At 37.9% G+C, this 19,799-nt stretch overlaps 1 protein-coding gene across 5 annotated transcripts in view; it reads right to left on the bottom strand.

The window, feature by feature from the left end:
* Positions 1-19,799, bottom strand: part of LARP4 (La ribonucleoprotein 4) — a 72,001-nt gene that overhangs the window by 41,973 nt on the left and 10,229 nt on the right. For 2 of the 5 annotated variants that reach the window (XM_055394301.2, XM_055394299.2), the window contains exons 2-4: positions 6,052-6,199; positions 4,925-5,077; positions 1,057-1,132 (exon numbers count right to left, since the gene is read on the bottom strand). In XM_055394301.2, the coding sequence (XP_055250276.2) occupies positions 1,057-1,132; positions 4,925-5,077; positions 6,052-6,199 (377 nt within the window). Of the gene's footprint in view, positions 1-1,056; positions 1,133-4,924; positions 5,078-6,047; positions 6,200-18,717; positions 18,767-19,799 lie in introns of all 5 variants that reach the window. The other 3 variants (XM_055394302.2, XM_055394300.2, XM_088836920.1) reach the window with 3 other exon arrangements.

The raw sequence follows: 19,799 nt of genomic DNA on the forward strand, positions 1-19,799 counted from the left end.
CAACACATTTGGCCTAGGAATTGCCAATGAACGTACAGTGCAATGGTGGTTCACAAAGTTTTGCAATGAAGAAGAGAGCCTTGAAGATGAGGAGGGCAATGTCCAGCCATCTGAAGTTGACAATGACCAACTGACAGCAATCATCGAAGCTGATCCTCTTACAACTACACAAGAAGTTGCCAAAGAACTCAACATTTACCATTCTACAGTCGTTCAGCACTTGAAGCAAATAGGAAAGGTGAAAAACCTCAGTAAGTGGGTGCCTCATGAACTGACCAAAAATCAAAATAATCATCATTTCGAAGAGTCATCTTCCTTATTGTAGGCAACAATGAATCATTTCTCCATCAGATTGTGACATGTGATGAAAAGTGGGTTTTATATGACAACTGGCGATCACCAGCTCAGTGGCTGGACCAAAAAGCAGCAACAAACTTGCACTAAAAAAATTCATGATCACTGTTTCATTGTCTGCTGCCAGTCTGATCCACTACAGCTTTCTGAACCCCGGCGAAACCATTACATCTGAGAAATATGTTCAGTAAATCTATGAGATGAACCAAAACTGCAAAACTCCTACAGCCGGCACTAGTTAACAGAAAGGGCCCAATTCTTTTCCACAACACCTGACTGCACATTGTACAATCAACTCTTAAAAAGTTGAATGAAAAAAGTACAAAGTTTTGCCTCATCCACCATATTTACCTGATTCTCGCCAACCCACTACCACTTCTTCAAGCATCTAGACAACTTTTTGCAGCGAAAATGCTTCTACAACCAGCAGGAAGCAGAAAATGCTTTCCAAGAGGTTGTCAAATCCTGAAGCACAATTTTTTACACTACAGGACTAAATAAACTTAATTCTCGTTGGCAAAAATGTGGTGATTGTAATGGTTCCTATTTTGATTAATAAAGATGTGTTTGAGTCTTGCTATAATGATTTAAAATTCATGGTCTGAAACCAATTACGTTTGTACCAGTCTAATATTTCATTGATATTTTACACATTAATCAAACAATTCAAAAGAGAATGTCAATTAAAAAATGATAGTGTACCGTGAGAAACAGAATTCTAATTGTTTCTTTAAACACTCTTTTAGTTCTTCTGTAGAAATTGCTGAGTTGCTTTCTCCTGATGGTAGAAAACAAGAGAGAAAAAGTTAACACCTAATTACCACAGGTAGTAACCCCTACATATTGTTGTTTTAAGAATAAGCCACCAAGTATGCACAAATTAAAATCACCAGAAAACTGTTTTTCACTCTTTTTTTAGAATTCAGATACACATGGTCTAATAAATTCTTTCAACTTATCTATCCTTGTTTGTTTAGAAAGATTTCATGTCAGTTTTAAAACTATGTATTTTATCAAGCAATTAACAAATCATCAGTAATACTAAAAGCACCTGAATACCATTTTGTAAAACATAGTCATCAATACTTTAAAAATGTGATAACTACTTATTCCTTTAATGAAAACTCAAAGAACTAAAGTAATAGTAATCTAAACTTGAAGACAGGAACTACACAAAGTGGGATATATATATATGGCTCCACATTTGTATTACTGGTAGTAAACCTGATGTGAGTCACACTCCTTAAATTTCTCTCTCTCAACAGACTTGTGGTACCCAACGTGTATGTATGTGGGGAGGGGAGATGGACTGGGAGTTTGCAGTTAGTAGATGCAAACTGTTATATAAAGAATGGATAAACAAGGTCCTATTGTACAGCACAGGGAATTATATTTAATATTCTCTGATAAAACATAATGGAAAAGAATATAAAAAAGAACATATTTATGCATGTATTTTGCTGTACAGCAGAAATTAGTAACACTGTAAATCAACTATACTTTAAGAAAATAAAACCTACTTCTATCTTTTTATACTCTTTTCATTGCTTAATTTTAGAGCACTGTATCTTCCTAGGAGTATTTAAAGCATTCAAATGTCCAAAGGATTGGACCAACTCTCTAACAGCCCTCTATGCTTTCTATTACTTAAACCCAGAACATGATTTTTCAGGACTAAAGCCTGGAAAACCATCAGTTCTTATTAGATTCTTACACAAAACACCACCTCTTCTTTAAAAGCACTAATGATTAAGTAGGCTAATTTCCTTTAAATACACAGATAATAGGATATATGTAAACATATATTCTGTGCATGATTTTACCACTACTTTGTCTTATATGCAAGTGTTACTAGATATTAAAGCGTTCTATTTCTATGTAGTATATTCAACTTCTAACACAAAAAATCCATCAAAATGCTTAAGCTTTCAATATCATTACATCAAACCTTTAAAAATACAACTGGTTGCCACTTCACTTAAACCAACTCTACTTTCAAAACGTAGCCAGTGGTTAGGTATTTTATAACATGAGGGAGTAAAACCTAATCAACCTTTCATTATTATATGGAAATACCATCCCATTTCACTTGAGGAATCAACTTTCAAGCTGGCTGACCTGAGAAATCTAATTCAGGTATTTATTTAACAAACTGAGGATAAAGGTTTACAGACCTTGACTAATGTTCGGTTCAGTTCAGTCGCTCAGTCATGTCCGACTCTTTGCAAACTCCATGGACTGCAGCACACCAGGCTTCCCTGTCCATCACCAACTCCCTGAGCCTCCTCAAACTCATGTCCACTGAGTTGGTGATGCCATCCAACCATCTCATCCTCTGTCATCCCCTTCTCCTCCTGCCTTCAATCTTTCCCAGCATCAGGGTCTTTTCAAATGAGTCGTTCTTTGCATCAGGTGGCCAAAGTATTGGAGTTTCAGCTAAAGCATCAGTCCTTCCAATGAATATTCAGGACTGATTTCCTTTAGGATGAACTTGTTGGATCTCCTTGCTGTCCAAGGGACTCTCAAGTCTTCTCCAACACCACAGTTCAAAAGCATCAATTCTTTGGTGCTCAGCTTTGTTTATAGTTCCAACTCTCACATACATACATGACTACTGGAAAAACCATGGTTTTGACTAGACGGACCTTTGTTGGCAAAGTAATGTCTCAACTTTTTAATATGCTGTCTAGGTTGGTCACAGTTTTACTTCCAAGGAGCAAATGTCTTTTCATTTCATGGCTGCAGTCACCATCTGCAGTGATTTTGGAGCCCAAAAAGATAAAGTCTGTCCCTGTTTCCACATCTATTTGCCATGAAGTGATGGAACCAGATGCCATAATTTTAGTTTTCTGAATGTTGGATTTTAAAGCCAACTTTTTCACTCTCCTCTTTCACTTTCATCAAGAGGCTCTTTAGTTCTTCTTCACTTTCCTCCATAAGGGTGGTGTCATCTGCATATCTGAGGTTATTGATATTTCTCCTGGCAATCTTGATTCCAGCTTGTGCTTCATCCAGTCCAGCATTTCTCATGATGTACTCTGCTTATTAACATATAAGTTAAATAAGCAGGGTGACAATATACAGCCTTGACGTACTCCTTTCCCTATTTGGAACCGGTCTGTTGTTACATGTCCAGTTCTTACTGTTGCTTCTTGGCCTGCATACAGATTTCTCAGGAGGCAGGTCGGGTGGTCTGGTATTCCCATCTCTTTCAGAATTTTCCACAGTTTGTTGTGATCCACACAGTCAAAGGCTTTGCATTGTCAATAAAGCAGGAAAAGATGTTTTTCTGGAACTCTCTTGCTTTTTTGATGATCCAACGGATGTTGGCAATTTGATCTCTGGTTCCTCTGCCTTTTCTAAATACAACTTGAACATCTGGAATTTCATAGTTCATGTACTGTTGAAGCCTGGCTTGGAGAATTTTGAGCATTCCTTTACTAGCGTGTGAGATGAGTGCAATTGTGGGATAGTTTGAGCATTCTTCGGCATTTCCTTTCTTTGGGACTGGAATGAAAACTGACTTTTTCCAGTCCTATGGCCATTGCTGAGTTTTCCAAATTTGCTGACTAATGTTAGCAAATCAGTAAAGGAAATCAGTCCTGAATATTCATTGGAAGGACTGATACTGAAGCTGAAACTCCAATACTTTGTCCACCTGATGCGAAGAACTGACTCATCTGAAAAGACCCTGAGGCTGGGAAAGATTGAAGGCAGGAGGAGAAGGGGACAACAGAGGATGAGATGGTTGGATGGCATACTGACTCAATGGACATGAGTTTGAGCAGGCTCCAGGAGTTAGTTATAGACAGGGAAGCCTGGTGTGCTGCAGTCTATGGGGTCGCAAAGAGTCGGACGTGACTGAGCAACTAAGCAGTAACAGAAATGCCTACTGCCTATTTCACTTATTCTCCAAAGAGACTGTTCGGAAGTTAGAAAAACAAAGTTAGGTAATCAGGGTCTATGGTCTATTTTTAATTTCCTTTAAATTTCATCCATTTTAAATCCAAGCAACTACTAACCTATGCCAACAAATGAATGTGGAGGGGAAAAAAAACTGATTATCTCACAAGTTGAACTACAACAGAAGTATGATTTAACACAACCCTTTTCTCAAAATTAATCCCATAGACATACACAAACAACACACATATATAATCTCAAAATTAATCCCATTTAAAATCTATTTCTCCTTGACAAAAATGACCGGAAAATTGACAGAGCTTGCGCTGACAAGTTCTGTCAAGTCCCACTAATAGACTCTTGGACTCTCTGAAAGATTGTAATTTAGGTCTCTTTTAACTATGTTGACTGTTTTTTCATTTCATCTTTAACTTCACACTTTCTTTTAATAAGATCTTTAAAATAAACATTTTAAAAATTATAATATTCATGTTTGACTATTTTATCGGTAAAAATCACCTAATATCCCATTAATATAAATTTCTTTTGAAGCAATAAAATAGACTGATCAATGCTATTGTTTACTAGAACAATGACAAAGAGACTGGAAGGGGGAAAAGACTAGCATACTGCATTCTCATTTTACCAATAAAATCATAAAGTTTACCAGAAATATCATATATTTGATAATTCAGATCATCTGGCCCCAAAATCATTCCATCAGTTGATTCTTCAATGCCTGTAGTATTTCTTCTGGTTTCACAAGATGAATACATTACTTCATATTCCTTACACATATCATCTGCAAGTTCTCTACTACCTGTATTAAAGAAAACATACTGAAAGTAAACAGTAATTCTTTAAAATCCTATCTTTAGGTACTCTGGGCACTTGTCTTCTATAACAAGATTTCAAAGAATTCTATCAACTGGGAAAATGTCCATATGGTTTTAAGTAAGAACTGTCTTCGACAGGATGTAAGGTTGACCATTACAAATAAGCTAAAATGATTAACAACTGGGACTTCCCTGGTGATCCAGCAGTTAATACTCTGCACTCCCAATGCAGGGGGCCCAGCTTCAAACCCTGGTCAGGGAACTAGATTCCACATGCTGAAACTAGAGATCCCATATGTGGCAACTAAGACCTAGTGCAGCCAAATAAAGTTAAAAAAAAAAAAAAAAGGATTAAAAATAGCTTAAGAACTTCCCTGGCGGTACAGTGGTTAAGAATCTGCCTGCCAACGCAGGGGACATGGGTTCAATCCCTGGTCCAGAAAGATCCCACATCCCACTCACCTTAACTACTGAAACCTGCACACTCTAGAGTCCACATGCAGCCAAATAAATGAATAAATTTACAAACTTACACAGTACTATCTATGTATATGACAGCTTCACATATATTATTTACTTAATTCTCAGAAAATCCAATGCCAAACTATTATTGCCAAGGTTTTACAAATGAAGGCAACAGGCACGGAAAGGATAAATCATTTGCCCAAGGTCAAACAATGAGTAAGCAGCACTGTCGATGATGGCAGATCAAAGCTAATTTAAAAATACCATACTGTACATGGGCTAAACACTGAACCCAAAGACAAAGTTGCTCTCTGAAATCAGTGACAATCTATTCATACCGGATATAAACAAAAATGGTATACAAACTACATGTTAAACATTTATAAATATAGCTTATCAAATAATCAAAGGATGCAACCCAAAGTTCTATAAACTGGTTGGTCAAATGTTTAACCAAACTGTGAAGCATTCTGATGAAATATTCAGGACTTACCCTCAGGAAGAGACCCTGATGTAGCTGCTGTTTCATGCCAAGAGCTTTCAGTTCCATGAGCTACTGGCGTAGCATCAGTATTTCCCGGAGGTATTTCTTGCCATACTTTGGCGTTAGGATTTAAACCAGTTCCTTTAGATGTCACCTGCTAAATAATCATAGGATTCATTTGTAAATTTTAAAAGTTAGTGCGTTAAAATTACAAATTTAGATTAAACAATATTTTAAAGTTTTTGGCTCAACTTGAAATATAAACCTTTTAAGCAGATGAACTTGAAATGTTTATACATAAAATTTAGCTACCTATACAATAAAAACATCTCCATAAAATACTATTAATATAGATATACTACTTTACCCCAACCTATTTGCAAATATTATAGTTAAAACTATGTACATTATCTTGGTCATTTGCATTATCAAGAGCAATTTTTCAGAGTAAATTTTTATTGTCATCTAACTTGTGACAGAATGATTCTATAAGTGGAAAGTGTTTTCCAAGTCAAAACCAGCATTCTGCCTTACATTCAGTTCAGTTCAGTCGCTCAGTCGTGTCCGACTCTCTGCGACCCCATGAATCACAGCACGCCAGGCCTCCCTGTCTATCAACAACTCCCGGAGTTCACTCAAACTCATGTCCACAGAGTCAGTGATGCCATCCAGCCATCTCATTCTCTGTTGTCCCCTTCTCCTCCCGCCCCCAACCTTTCCCAGCATCAGTCTTTTCCAGTGAGTCAACTCGTCGCATGAGGTGGCCAAAGTATTGCAGTTTCAGCTTCAGCATCAGTCCTTCCAATGAACACCCAGGATTGATCTCCTTTAGAATGGACTGGTTGGATCTCCTTGCAGTCCAAGGGACTCTCAAGAGTCTTCTCCAACACCACCGTTCAAAAGCATCAATTCTTCGGCGATCAGCTTTCTTCACAGTCCAACTCTCACATCCATACATGACCACGGGAACAACCATTGCCTTGACTAGACGGACCTTGGTTGGCAAAGTAACGTCTCTGCTTTTTTAATATACTATCAAGGTTGGTCATAACTCTCCTTCCAAGGAGTAAGCGTCTTTTAATTTCATGGCTGCAATCAGCATCTGCAGTGATTTTGGAGCCCCAAAAAATAAAGTCTGACACTGTTTCCACTGTTTTTCCATCTATTTCCCATGAAGTGATGGGACCAGATGCCATGATCTTTGTTTTCTGAATGTTGAGCTTCAAGCCAACCTTTTCACTCCCCTCTTTCACTTTCATCAAGAGGCTTTTGAGTTCCTCTTCACTTTCTGCCATAAGGGTGGTGTCATCTGCATATCTGAGGTTATTGATATTTCTCCCAGCAATCTTGATTCCAGCTGGTGCTTCTTCCAGCCCAGCGTTCCTCATGATGTACTCTGCATAGAAGTTAAATAAGCAAGGTGACAATATATAGCCTTGACGTACTCCTTTTCCTATTTGAAACCAGTCTGTTGTTCCATGTACAGTTCTGACTGTTGCTTCCTGATCTGCATACAGGTTTCTCAAGAGGCAGGTCAGGTGGTCCAGTATTCCCATCTCTTTCAGAATGTTCCACAGTTTATTGTGATCCACACAGTCAAAGGCTTTGGCATAGTCAATGAAGCAGAAAGAGATATTTTTCTGGCACTCTCTTGCTTTCTCCATGATCCAGCGGATGTTGGCAATTTGATCTCTGGTGCCTCTACCTTACATTAGAATGCACTATTCCATCTGTCCTTAAAGTGTATATTCTTACTGTCTGAAACAATTATTTAACATACTATCATCTAAAATGATAATTTGCATACATCACCTAATCTCTCTCTCTCTCTCACACACACACACAAAGTAGAAATGGATCATGGGGCGAGGAGTGAGAGAGAAGAGTATTCAAGAGGTGGAAGGAGAGGAACCAGGATGCACAAATATATTTCTCTTATAGCATTCAAACAACAGGAATGATCCTTCTCAAGTACACTAATGATCCTCCATAGAATTCACTCCTTTTCCAGAAAGTTACTTTTGTCTTCTCAATTGTAGGCCCCTCTCCTGGATGACAAGTACCAGAAGGTACAGCAAGGAAGCTTTATGACCTGCAGATACTAGGGATTTGATTTTCATAAAAAAATAATTGGCACACACTGAGCCATTTATCAGGACACTGTCATAAATTCTGTCTACTTAGAGTTCTTACAACTGACCTTGACTCATGGGGTTTAGGGAGAGGTGGGAAAATAGCCTTTAAGTATCACCAACACCAAAATATAACCAACCAAAGCAGAACTCTGGATAGAAGACTTGAAAAGGCTCAGAGAGAGTTGCTGAGAAGACTCAGCTTCTGACAGGCCTAACTGTACTTCCTGTAATTATGTACCATGAAATTCCCCTGTACCCTTGAATCTAATAAACGGATTTTTCACTTTGAGTGAGTTTCCTTACGTTGCAACTAACATGGCTAACATAACTTGAATGTATGAACCAATGAAGTATCATTTAATTATACTCCACAGCTTGCATGTATCTTTGGATTCCTTTCACATATCAACTGAAATCCAATCTGGAAAAAGAAGAATGCCCAGACACAATGCCCTTTTCCATATCAAGGTTCATTTGTATCTTGGGAACAGGGCTGGGCCTTGAAATGTTGGTGTTAATGGACATTATTTTACCCCTGATACTGTTTAGAACTGTATATAAACATCTGGCTTTTAGTCAATTTTATTATTATTTTAAAATTCTCTACAGACAATACACCCCCTTCCTGCATTCACCAGAGCAGTAGCCTCTCACCACTTAGCCTTTGGAGCGGAAGGGACTGACTGTGATTTGGGAATTTTAAGTATAGTTTAATTTCTGACTGATGGTAGAAAAGAACCATGAAGAGTTTGTGACAGCATAGCCTTCCTACCATGGGAACAACATTTAATTTTGTGTTAAGCATTTTGACAGAAGAAAATTTATTTATTAATACACACTTACCCTCCCCTCCTTTTACTCAATTCTGAAAATACCAATTATGACCCTACCCTCCAAAATGGCAAATAATAAAGACCATGGTTCTCAGAAAAATCAAACTCTTAAATCTTGATAAATACAATAAAAGAGTAAAAAATTCATTTCATGAATAAAACCCGTACATGAAAAATATACAGTAGAGAAGCCATGTATCTTACCAGAAATACCCTTAACTAATAGAAAGGCTGTGGCTTTAGTAAAGCAAAATAGGTAACAACTATAGATAACTACATGCAAAAGTTGAGGCTCTAGAATCACATATTCAAAACCCAGCTCCAACATTAACAATTGTGTGATTGTGGGGAAATTTCTTAACTCAATTTTCTCAACTACAAATTGAAGTAAGAATTCCTTATTTTAGAGACTTCCCTGGTGGTCCAATGGTTAAGAATCCACCATGCAATGAAGGGAACTGGGATCCCACATGCCATGGGGCAACTAAGCCTCGGGCCACAACTTGAGAGCCCACAAGCAGCAACTAGAGTCTGAGTGCTGCAGTGAAAGATCTTGTGTGGCGCAGCTAAGACCCAAGGCAGCCAAACAAAGAGGTCCGAGGTGGTCTGCTTAAAAAAAAAAAAAAAAAAAGAATTCCTTATTTTAAGAACTAAATATTAACAATGAAAAGCAATTGATACGTATAAATACTCCATATTCTTTTTTACGAAGCATGCTGATTTTGAATAAAAGTAATTTGGCTGTCTCACCCTCAAAAGAATACTACGCAAACACTAATGCATTAATCAAAATAACTGCGAGGTATGTTCAAAGTTAACTATTTACATAAATGTTTACATAAATGTAAACTATTACGTCACAGAAAACTAGCTTTAAATAAGCAAATACAAATCACACAGAGAATGGCTGACTACAGAATAATACAAAACTGAAACAACAACAAAAAACAAAATAAAGACTAGGAAAATAAAATTCTAAAAAAAACCTCACAAATGCACACAAATAGGAAAATAAAGTACCATTTTTTGCTTATTAGATTAGCAAAGCACTTAAAAATTCCTGCCTTGGCATAAAATTTCCAAACTCGTTATTTTACTAAAGACTATAAAATGTTGCAACTTAGCTTCCCACATTCTAGTATTATTTATAAGAGCCGAGAAATGGAAATAAACAAAGGAGCAAAACAGGAAATTAAAACACATTCACTAGATAAAGTGAGTTACACAACTACTCAAAGTTATAAAGAGGGAATCCCCTGGCAGTCTAGTGGTTAGGACTTGGCACGTTTCGTTCACTGTCAGGGCCCAGGTTCAATCCCTGGTCAGGGAACTGATATCCCCCAAGCCACATGGAGAAGTCAAAAAAAACCCCACAGAGCTTCCCTGGTGGTTCAATGGTAAAGAATCTGCCTGCCAAGGCAGGAGACACAGGTTCGACTCCTGATCTGGGAAGATCCCACACTGAGGAGCAACTAAGCACAAGGGACACGACTACTGAGCCTGTGCCCTCAATCATGGAAGCTGCAACTACTGAGCCCACAAGCCCCGAAGCCAGTGCTCTGCAACAAGACAAGCACTGTAATGCAAAGCCGGGGCACTGCAACTAGAGACTAGCTCCCTCTTCAGTTCAGTTCAGTTCAGTTCAGTTCAGTCGCTCAGTCATGTCCGACTCTCTGCGACCCCATGAATCACAGCATGCCAGGCCTCCCTGTCCATCACCAACTCCCGGAGTTCACTCAAACTCATGTCCACAGAGTCGGTGATGCCATCCAGCCATCTCATTCTCTGTCGTCCCCTTCTTCTCCCGCCCCCAACCTTTCCCAGCATCAGAGTCTTTTCCAGTGAGTCAACTCGTCGCATGAGGTGGCCAAAGTATTGCAGTTTCAGCTTCAGCATCAGTCCCTCCAATGAACACCCAGGATCGATCTCCCTTAGAATGGACTGGTTGGATCTCCTTGCAGTACAAAGGACTCTCAAGAGTCTTCTCCAACACCACAGTTCAAAAGCATCAATTCTTCGGCGATCAGCCTTCTTCACAGTCCAACTCTCATATCCATACATGACCACGGGAAAAACCACAGCCTTGACTAGACGGACCTTTGTTGGCAGTAATGTCTCTGCTTTTTAATATACTATCAAGGTTGGTCATAACTTTCCTTCCAAGGAGTAAGCGTCTTTTAATTTCATGGCTGCAATCAGCATCCGCAGTGATTTTGGAGCCCAAAAAAATAGTCTGACACTGTTTCCACTGACAGAAATGGTATGGACCTAACAGAAGCAGAAGATATTAAGAAGAGGTGGCAAGAATACACAGAAGAACTGTACAAAAAAGATCTTCACGACCAAGATAGTCACAATAACGTGATCACTGACCTAGAGCCAGACATCTTGGAATGTGAAGTCAAGTGGGCCTTAGAAAGCATCACTAGGAACAAAGCTAGTGGAGGTGATGGAATTCCAGTTGAGCTATTTCAAATCTTGAAAGATGATGCTGTCAAAGTGCTGCACTCAATATGCCAGCAAATTTGGAAAACTCAGCAGTGGCCACAGGACTGGAAAAGGTCAGTCTTCATTCCAATCCCAAAGAAAGGGAATGCCAAAGAATGCTCAAACTACCGCACAATTGCACTCATCTCACATGCTAGTAAAGTCATGCTCAAAATTCTCCAAGCCAGGCTTCAGCTCCCTCTTACCACAACTAAAGTCTGTGCAGCAATGAAAACTCAAGAACAGTCAAAAATAAATAAATAAAAAAGAAACACCTCAACAAAGCTATAAAGATACACTACCACATTTATTAAATCTAAAGGGGGGTGTTAATACATCACAAAAAATTGCTATTAAACCATGACACGTCAAATATTGTATTGATAAATTGTAAAAAATATCAAAATGGAAAGTGATTTCACACAATGGAATAGAAAAAACATCACCACCACAGTAAGCGATTCTCTGGGCTAGGTGCTATACTGAACACATCTATGAACTCACTGACTTCTTAAGACAATCCATAAGTACTAATATTTCCCTCTTACACGTTATCCTATTATATGAGAAATAACATATCCAACTAGAGATATACAGAGATTAAGTATAGAGTCTGTATTAACCTACAGTGATAACAAATCACACATTATTACACTGTAAAAACTCACATAAACATGTGGACACGGGCTAGGAGGAAACATTATCTGCTACAATAACTAGTTCAGGGGTATTTTTCCTCCATTAAGCATTTCATTAACAAATCATTCATGGAACTTCTCCAGTGGTTAAGGCTCTGTGCTCCTAGTGCAGAGGCCTGAGTTCAATCCCTGGTTGGGAAGCTAGATTCTACATGCCACAGCTAAAGACCCCACATGCTGCAAAATGAGGATCAAAGATCTCAAGTGCCTCAACTAAGACCTGGAGCAAATAATAAAACAAAAAAAAGCATTCACTAAAATGTTGCCTTTTTGATGTTTGACAGCAAACAACAAAATTCTGTAAAGCAATTATTCTTCAATTAAAAAATAATTTAAAAAATGTTGCCTTAAGTCTAAGTCATAAAAAATATGAAAATGAAAAAGGTTTATTACATCCATTAAGGATTTTTCAAATCAGAGCATAAATGTCAGCGGGGAATTCCCTGCTAGTACATTATCATCAAAGATAATTTTGCGCCCTTTGTGCCTGCATATATGTAACATATACTCAATGTTTATTTAAATTTCTATAAATTCTGACCAATTATCTTTGATCATCTTTTTTTTTTTTTTTTGCATTTCAGATGTTTCTTCTGGATCATTTTCCTTCTTCCCCAAGAACATCATTCAGAACTTTTGTAGTAAACTCCCCAGTTGTGGTTTCTCAGAAAATACCTTTATTTCTATCCTCTACTTTTGCTGTATACAGAAATCTCTCTAGACACATAATTCCTCTTCAGCACATTAAAGACTAGGGATAGAACCCAGGGCCCCTTTATTGGGAGCATGGAGTCTTAGCCATGCCCCACTGCCTTCTGTTTTGTACTACTGCTGGTCAGAATTCAGTCACTAGTCTAGCTGTCATTCCTAATCTCTCTTTCAACTCTGGTGCTTAACCTCTGTCAATGGTGTTTTGCAATCATAAGCCTAAGTGTGGAATTCTTTATTCGTCTACTTGGAGTTCACTGAACTCTTTGAAATCTGATGCATCTTTCATCAACTCTGTAAAATGTTCAGTCATTCACCTCTTCAAATTTGCTCTCCACCCACTTCTCTTATTACTTCCTCTGGAATGCCAATAAAATATTCCATACCTTCTAATCCTGTATCCCACTTCTCTTTGTATCAATCTTTCTTTCTTATTTTCCACATCTTTGTCTTCCTAAGAAATTATCTTCTGAGCAATTTGAGATCTTTCTTCCAGTTCATCAATTCTCTCTTCAGCTGTTTCTAAGATGCATTCAACTAGTACAGTAAGTCTCTAAGTTCTTTCTACATTTTCATTTCAGAAGTTCCTTTTGGTTCTTTCCTCAGATCTATCCGATCAATGTTTTGTTTTTTGATCATCCTTCCAGGGTGTGTGTGCACTCAGTTGCTCAACTGTGTCCAATTCTTTGCAATCCCATGGACTGTAGCTATCTCCTCTGTCCATGGAATTTTCCAGACAAGAATGATGGTGTGGGTGGCCATTTTCTCCTCCAATCCTTCTTTTTATGGTCATACCACCACAACCAGATTGAACACAGGCCTGTTGCAGTGAAAGCTCAGAGTCCTAATCACTGGACCACAAGGGAATTTCCAGTAGCTTCCTTCTTTTAAACATTCTAATTATATAGTCTGTATCTGATAATTCCAGCATGTGTAATATCCAAAATCAAAGGGTTTGAGTTTCTGCTGAGATCTGTTTTTTTTAATGCTAAACCATGTTCATTAAGACTTACATGTTTTATGATTTTGTTCCGCACACTCGTTTTCCTTGAAACTTTATTTGTGGGAATTTTAAACGTTGTTTAAAATGTGCTCTTCAGGATTTGTTTTCTTTCTGTTGGATGACTACACAGTAAGACTATCAATCTGGTATCACTTATATTTTTCTTTAAAATGTATCTATCTGGCTGTGCTGGGTTTTAGTTGCTGCCAAGTGGAAGCTAGTCACTTGACCAGGATCAAACCCAGGGCCCCTGTATTGGGATCATGGAGTCTTAGCCACTGGACCGTGGGGGGAGTTCCCATGACTTAAAGTTTTGAAAGTTTAAAACTTAAAGTTTTAAAGTTGGAGAACAACAAGTACTGGGAATTTCAGCCCTGCGTTGCATCAAAGAGGATTTGTGGTTAATATAAGACCCCTATTTCCACCAACCCAGAGCCAAGACTGAAGCTGACCAGCTTTCTTTTTTTCTGATAAATCTTGCTTTTTCCCTTAGTGTGCTGTGTGCTTCAGTGAAAGATCCTGTGTGGTGCAGGTAAGACCCAATGCAGCCAAACAAACTGGAATAGCAACCCACTCCAGTATTCTTGCCTGGAGAATTCCATAGACGAGCCTGGTGGGCTACAGTCCATGGGGCTGCAGAGTCAGACACAACTGAGCACGCATGTCAGCATAACACAACCATGCCTGCAGGCTTGGTGTAGACAGGGTCAGATAGAATTAAGTTTGAAGTTTCAGGGCTTCTCAGGTGGCGCTAGTGGTAAAGAATCCATTTGCCAATGCAGGAGACTCAAGAGACTTGCGTTCATTCCCTAGTCCAGGAAGGTCCCACATGCCAAGGGGCAACTAAACCCGTGCCCCACAACTACCGAGCCCATGCTCTAAAGCCTGCGAGCTGCAACTGCCAAAGACACTGCAATGAGAAGCCCTCGCACCACAACAAATAACAGGCCTCATTCACCACAACTAGAAAAAGCCTGTGTACAGCAACTAAGACTCAGAACATCCAAAAATAAATAAATCTTAAAAAAAAAAAAAACAGAGAGAAGAAGAAAGTACTAATATTGGTACTTTAAAGCTAAATTGAAGAGGAATTCCAACAATTAAAAGTCAACTCTAGTGTAACAGATAAAAATTAACTTTACTCTGCCACCTAGTATTTATGCAGTCACTGATCTCAGCTTCCTTGTTTTAAAAAAATATAATGGCTGCTCTACCAAAACTCCTTATAGTGTTTACAAACCTTGGACACCTAACTTTGTCTTGGTCACTACTTCTCTTTCCCTCTTGTTATTTGTACATACTTCTAATTTGTTACAACTGTAATAGTTTATGAAGTGTTCTTTAAAACAAGGCAGTGGACTCAATCAAAAAAGGTAGAAGCTGGGTCATCCTCTACTATTTCAGCTATTAAACCAGGCTGAGAGTAGACCTTCAACTGTCTATTTGAATGGAACAGTTGAGGCATAGGTACAAAAAAAGAAATTAATGTTTAGATACTGTATTTTACCCTTCTGATGTGACAGAAAGTCAGAGTTGATACAATCTGCCTTTTTCTCATATGCCTGTTTAAAACAGAAGTCTTTTATTGGAGTGCTTCTTGGCTTATGATTTCAGGGCTGACAAAGGCTTTCACAATAAACATCAAAATCAATAACAAAATGTCAAACCTAGCAAGGGGCCAAAAGGATCTTTGAAGTAGCACCAAAGATAAATAACCAAAGCAACTTCTTAGCTTAGAGATGTTAATTGACAACTGTTTCATACCATAATTAGCTCAGGGAAAAGAACAATCACTTTCCTTACAGTACCACCAGCTAGCCCCAAAAGGACAGGTACACAGATAATTTTTAAAAACCTCTATGGAGGGCTTCCCTGGTGGCTCAGTGGTAAAGAATCTGCCTACCAATGCAGAAGACAGTGGTTCTATCCCTGATCTGGGAAGATCCCACGTGTCACAGAGCAACTAAGCCTACGTGCCACAACTACTGAGCCTGGGCTCTAGACTTTGAGAGGCAAAACTACCGAGCCCACATGCCACAGCTACTGAAGTCTGAGTGCCCTAGAGTCTGTGCTGTGCAACAAGAGGAGCCACCACAAGGAGAAGCAAATGCACCGCAACTAGAGAATAGCCCCCAATTACTGTAACTAGAGAAAAGTCTGCGCAGCAACAAAGATCCAGCACTGCCATAAATAAATATGTAAATAAACAAAAACTATATTAAAAATAATTCCATGAAACCTTCCTGACAGCTGAGACTGAATACTTCTTCCACAGCAGGCAGTATAGGTTCAATCTCTGGCCCAGGAACTAAGATCCCACATGCCTTGCAGCAAGGCCAAAGCAAAGAAACAAAATCTCTAATTTCCCTGGTAGTCCAGTAGTTAGAACTCGGTACTTTCCCTGCAAGGGGCACAGGTTCAACGCCTAATCAGGGAATTGGGATCTCACCAGCTGAATGGTGTGGCAAAAAAACCAAAAACAAACAACAAAAAACACCTCGAGGTAGCAATTGTATTTTTATTTTTCTTTAGGTAGCAATTTTAGAAAGCAAGTCATCTTTATATTTGCCCCTATGCAGAATGCGAACAGTGCATGCTTATTAGTGTTCAGAATCCACTCTGGATAAATTAGACAGCAAAGTAAATAAAAGGTAGTGTCACTGTCATTGGAAAGCCTGAAAAATTAGATGCAAAGGTAATCTCACTCAAAATAATGTTGCTGAAGCGGCTTGATGAGGAAATCACTATCCATGCCACCATCAAGTGGTAAATGCCAAAAGTCAAATCCATTACAACTTTTATTATTACCAATATCAATGTTACTTCTCCATCAAGAACTCAACCTTAAAACTATTAACTCTACTTAAAGCTGACCACCTCTACTGCCATTCCTGACTACAAAATGGAAGTTAAGAGTAGAACCCTCATTTCCCTACACTGTATATATTTTCAAGTAGAAGACACCTATAGGTGTGGTCTGACTAGCAGCTCTCAGTAACATGCCTGCATCCATCTAGGTATAAGGGAATCCTGGAATTTGAGTTTTGACTAGTACGTTGACTGGAGAGGCCTAACTTATTATGTAGGCATTTCTGCAAATATAGAAAGCTATTCAAGAACTGGGAGACCCCAAATATGACAGAGAGATTAAGACTAACATTTAACATACAAGATATTATTATCCCATATATACTTATTTATAAATAAATACATAATATTGGGGAACTATGATTTTTAAAACTTACCTTTTACTTAGTGATGGGATGTACTAGTTCACTGATCATTTAATAACTCAAAATAATTAACTAGATGCCTTTCAGTTATATACTACCCATAAATCTGATGTCTCCTTTGCTAACGGTGCCAAGAATAACCAAAGTGTGAGGTCTATAGCATATAGATAGCAGTACACCTGGGCATATTTATATTTTTCACCAGCCTAGTTTAACAGTACACTCGAAAAGTCATTAATGTACAAAAGAAGACATATATAAGAATGTATACTGCAACACTGATCCCATTAGTGAAAGACTGAAAACCACCTAAATGTCCATCTATAGACAAACGGTTAAATAAAATGCAATATATTTCATAACACAGAATACTATAAGAAAAAAAAAAAAGGCAGGTCTACATACACCAATGTGAAAAGGGCTTCAAGGCATATTGTTCCAGGAAAAAATTCAAGTTGCAAAACAATAAGCATTTTAAAATTTATATTAACACATAAAATCATTGTACAGATAAGCATATTGGTATGTAAAAACAGAAAAGGTCTGGAAGGTTACTATTAACTGCAAACTAGTAAAAGATCCAAACATGGAAGATATACTAAAATAAGCAGGAATAATCAATCGCAAAATGTGAATTTTAGGGAATTCCCTGGTGGTCCAATGGTTAGGACTGTGTGCTTCCACTGCAGGGGTGCGGGTTTGATCCCTGGTTGGGGATCCTGCATGCCACACATCACAGTTTAAAAAAAGAAATCTGCAACACCTATGTAAAGCAATCTGTCAACACTGATGTGAAAAACTTTTAAAACGTTCACCATATGAGCTACCACAATAAATGTTAGTCTAAGAGCTTCATACACAGGAATGTCTTTATAGAATTACTCAACATAAAGAAAATTTGGAAACTGACAATGTCCATCAAAAAAGCAAGTTGATGTGTCTTTCTATAACAAATAATCTTTGAAATGACACAATAATGAATCTGACAAGTCAGTTTAACAAGAACAAAGACTTACTTTTCCATTTAAATTCTAGATAACCACCTTTGACTCATCTTTTCACTAAGGTTTAACAAAGAACTCCATAAAAATCCTTCTCTCTCCCACAGAACTAGAAATAAGCCCATGAGGCTACACAGTTATATAAAACATCTATTAAAGGATGTAAATTATCTAAGTGCATGCTGAAACTATCTGCCAACATACACATATGTAGCACATAGGCACACATATACTCACAAACCACCACAAAAATATTCAAATTGTCAGTTTGTAAAACTAACAGATCAACACCTCTATTTCTAAGCAATACATGTCATTACTGAATAAGCCAAAAGCAGTCTTCATCACTGCCCCATTTTATGTTAGTTCCTATCTGGGGAAAGATACAAATGAAAGGAAAAAAGGGAAACATCAATTTCTTGGCAAAACGATACCCTCCGGTCAGAAGAGAGCAGTTTTAAGATAACAGAAGCAAGAGTTAGGAAAAAGTCACCATAAATATGGCAAAACCATCTCTGTGGTCATACACAGATTTGACCACATATGTTTGGTCAAAACATAGATTTGTTTTACTTACCTATTGACTATCAGAAACAGAAATCCCATGCCACTTAACCCTACAAATGCTGAAAAACAGAAATAAAGTAAATAGAATGATTAAACTTAATTGCCTCATGGCAGATCAATCATCTAGGTTTAATTTTTACATCTGCAATATTGAGAGGACCACAAAACTACAAGTACATTAAAAAAAAAAGAGAGAGTCCCAGCAGTTACAAGTCTGTGCTTCCACAGCTAGGCAGATGAGTTCAATCGCTAGTCGGGGAACTAAGATCCTACAAGCTGCACAGGTGACCAAAAAAAAAAAAAAAAAGACAAAACAAACACCTGTCATTTCATCCAGCATGAAACTTCAGAGTCCTATTAGAATAAGCTTATGGTATTTTATAAAAAATAAAAATGAAAACTGGGACATTTTCATCCTTCTCACAAGGAAGGATAGTTAGCATTTATGAAACACTGAATTCATCTTCATAACAACTACATTAAATTTTATCATCTACATTTTGCAGATACAGAAAAACTTACTTTACCTAAATGTAATCTACCCAGGGTTATATAGCTAATAAAGACAGAGCCAGAATTTGAACCTAGGCTGTCCGGAGCGTGCCACTACACTACAGTGGCTCTTAGCCACTATACTATAGTGCCTCAGAGAAAACTTTAAGACAAATAGTTAAACTATTTAAGGAATATTGCAAATCTCCTTACCAAGTCAAACAGTCCCTGGCCCAAAGGCAAGTTAAGACTGGGTAACAATACAGAAGAAATGGATACAGAAAAAGAGCTACCAGATAAGAACTAGAGTACTCAGGGCAGAAGTCAATTGAGCTCTGCAATAATTTCTATCTTAGGGCCATGGTACAACTAACTTCCAGTTAGAAAAAAAAAAAAGAAAAATGGTAGTCTGTGCAATAAAATTTATCCCTTATAACAAAGCACTTATCCTAACTTGAATTATTTCGTCTGCAAGCTCCACTACAAGCAGTGACCTCATCTATGGTTTACTCTTCCCTAGCAACCTGAACAGGAGATCAACAATAAAATTTATATATGTATGTGAGTTTCTTAAACAGTAGTGCTTATAAGAATCATCTA

Source organism: Moschus berezovskii, chromosome 6 (assembly GCF_049115385.1).
Source record: "Moschus berezovskii isolate FMDL1 chromosome 6, NW_MosBer_1.0, whole genome shotgun sequence".
Lineage (NCBI taxonomy): Eukaryota > Metazoa > Chordata > Mammalia > Artiodactyla > Moschidae > Moschus > Moschus berezovskii.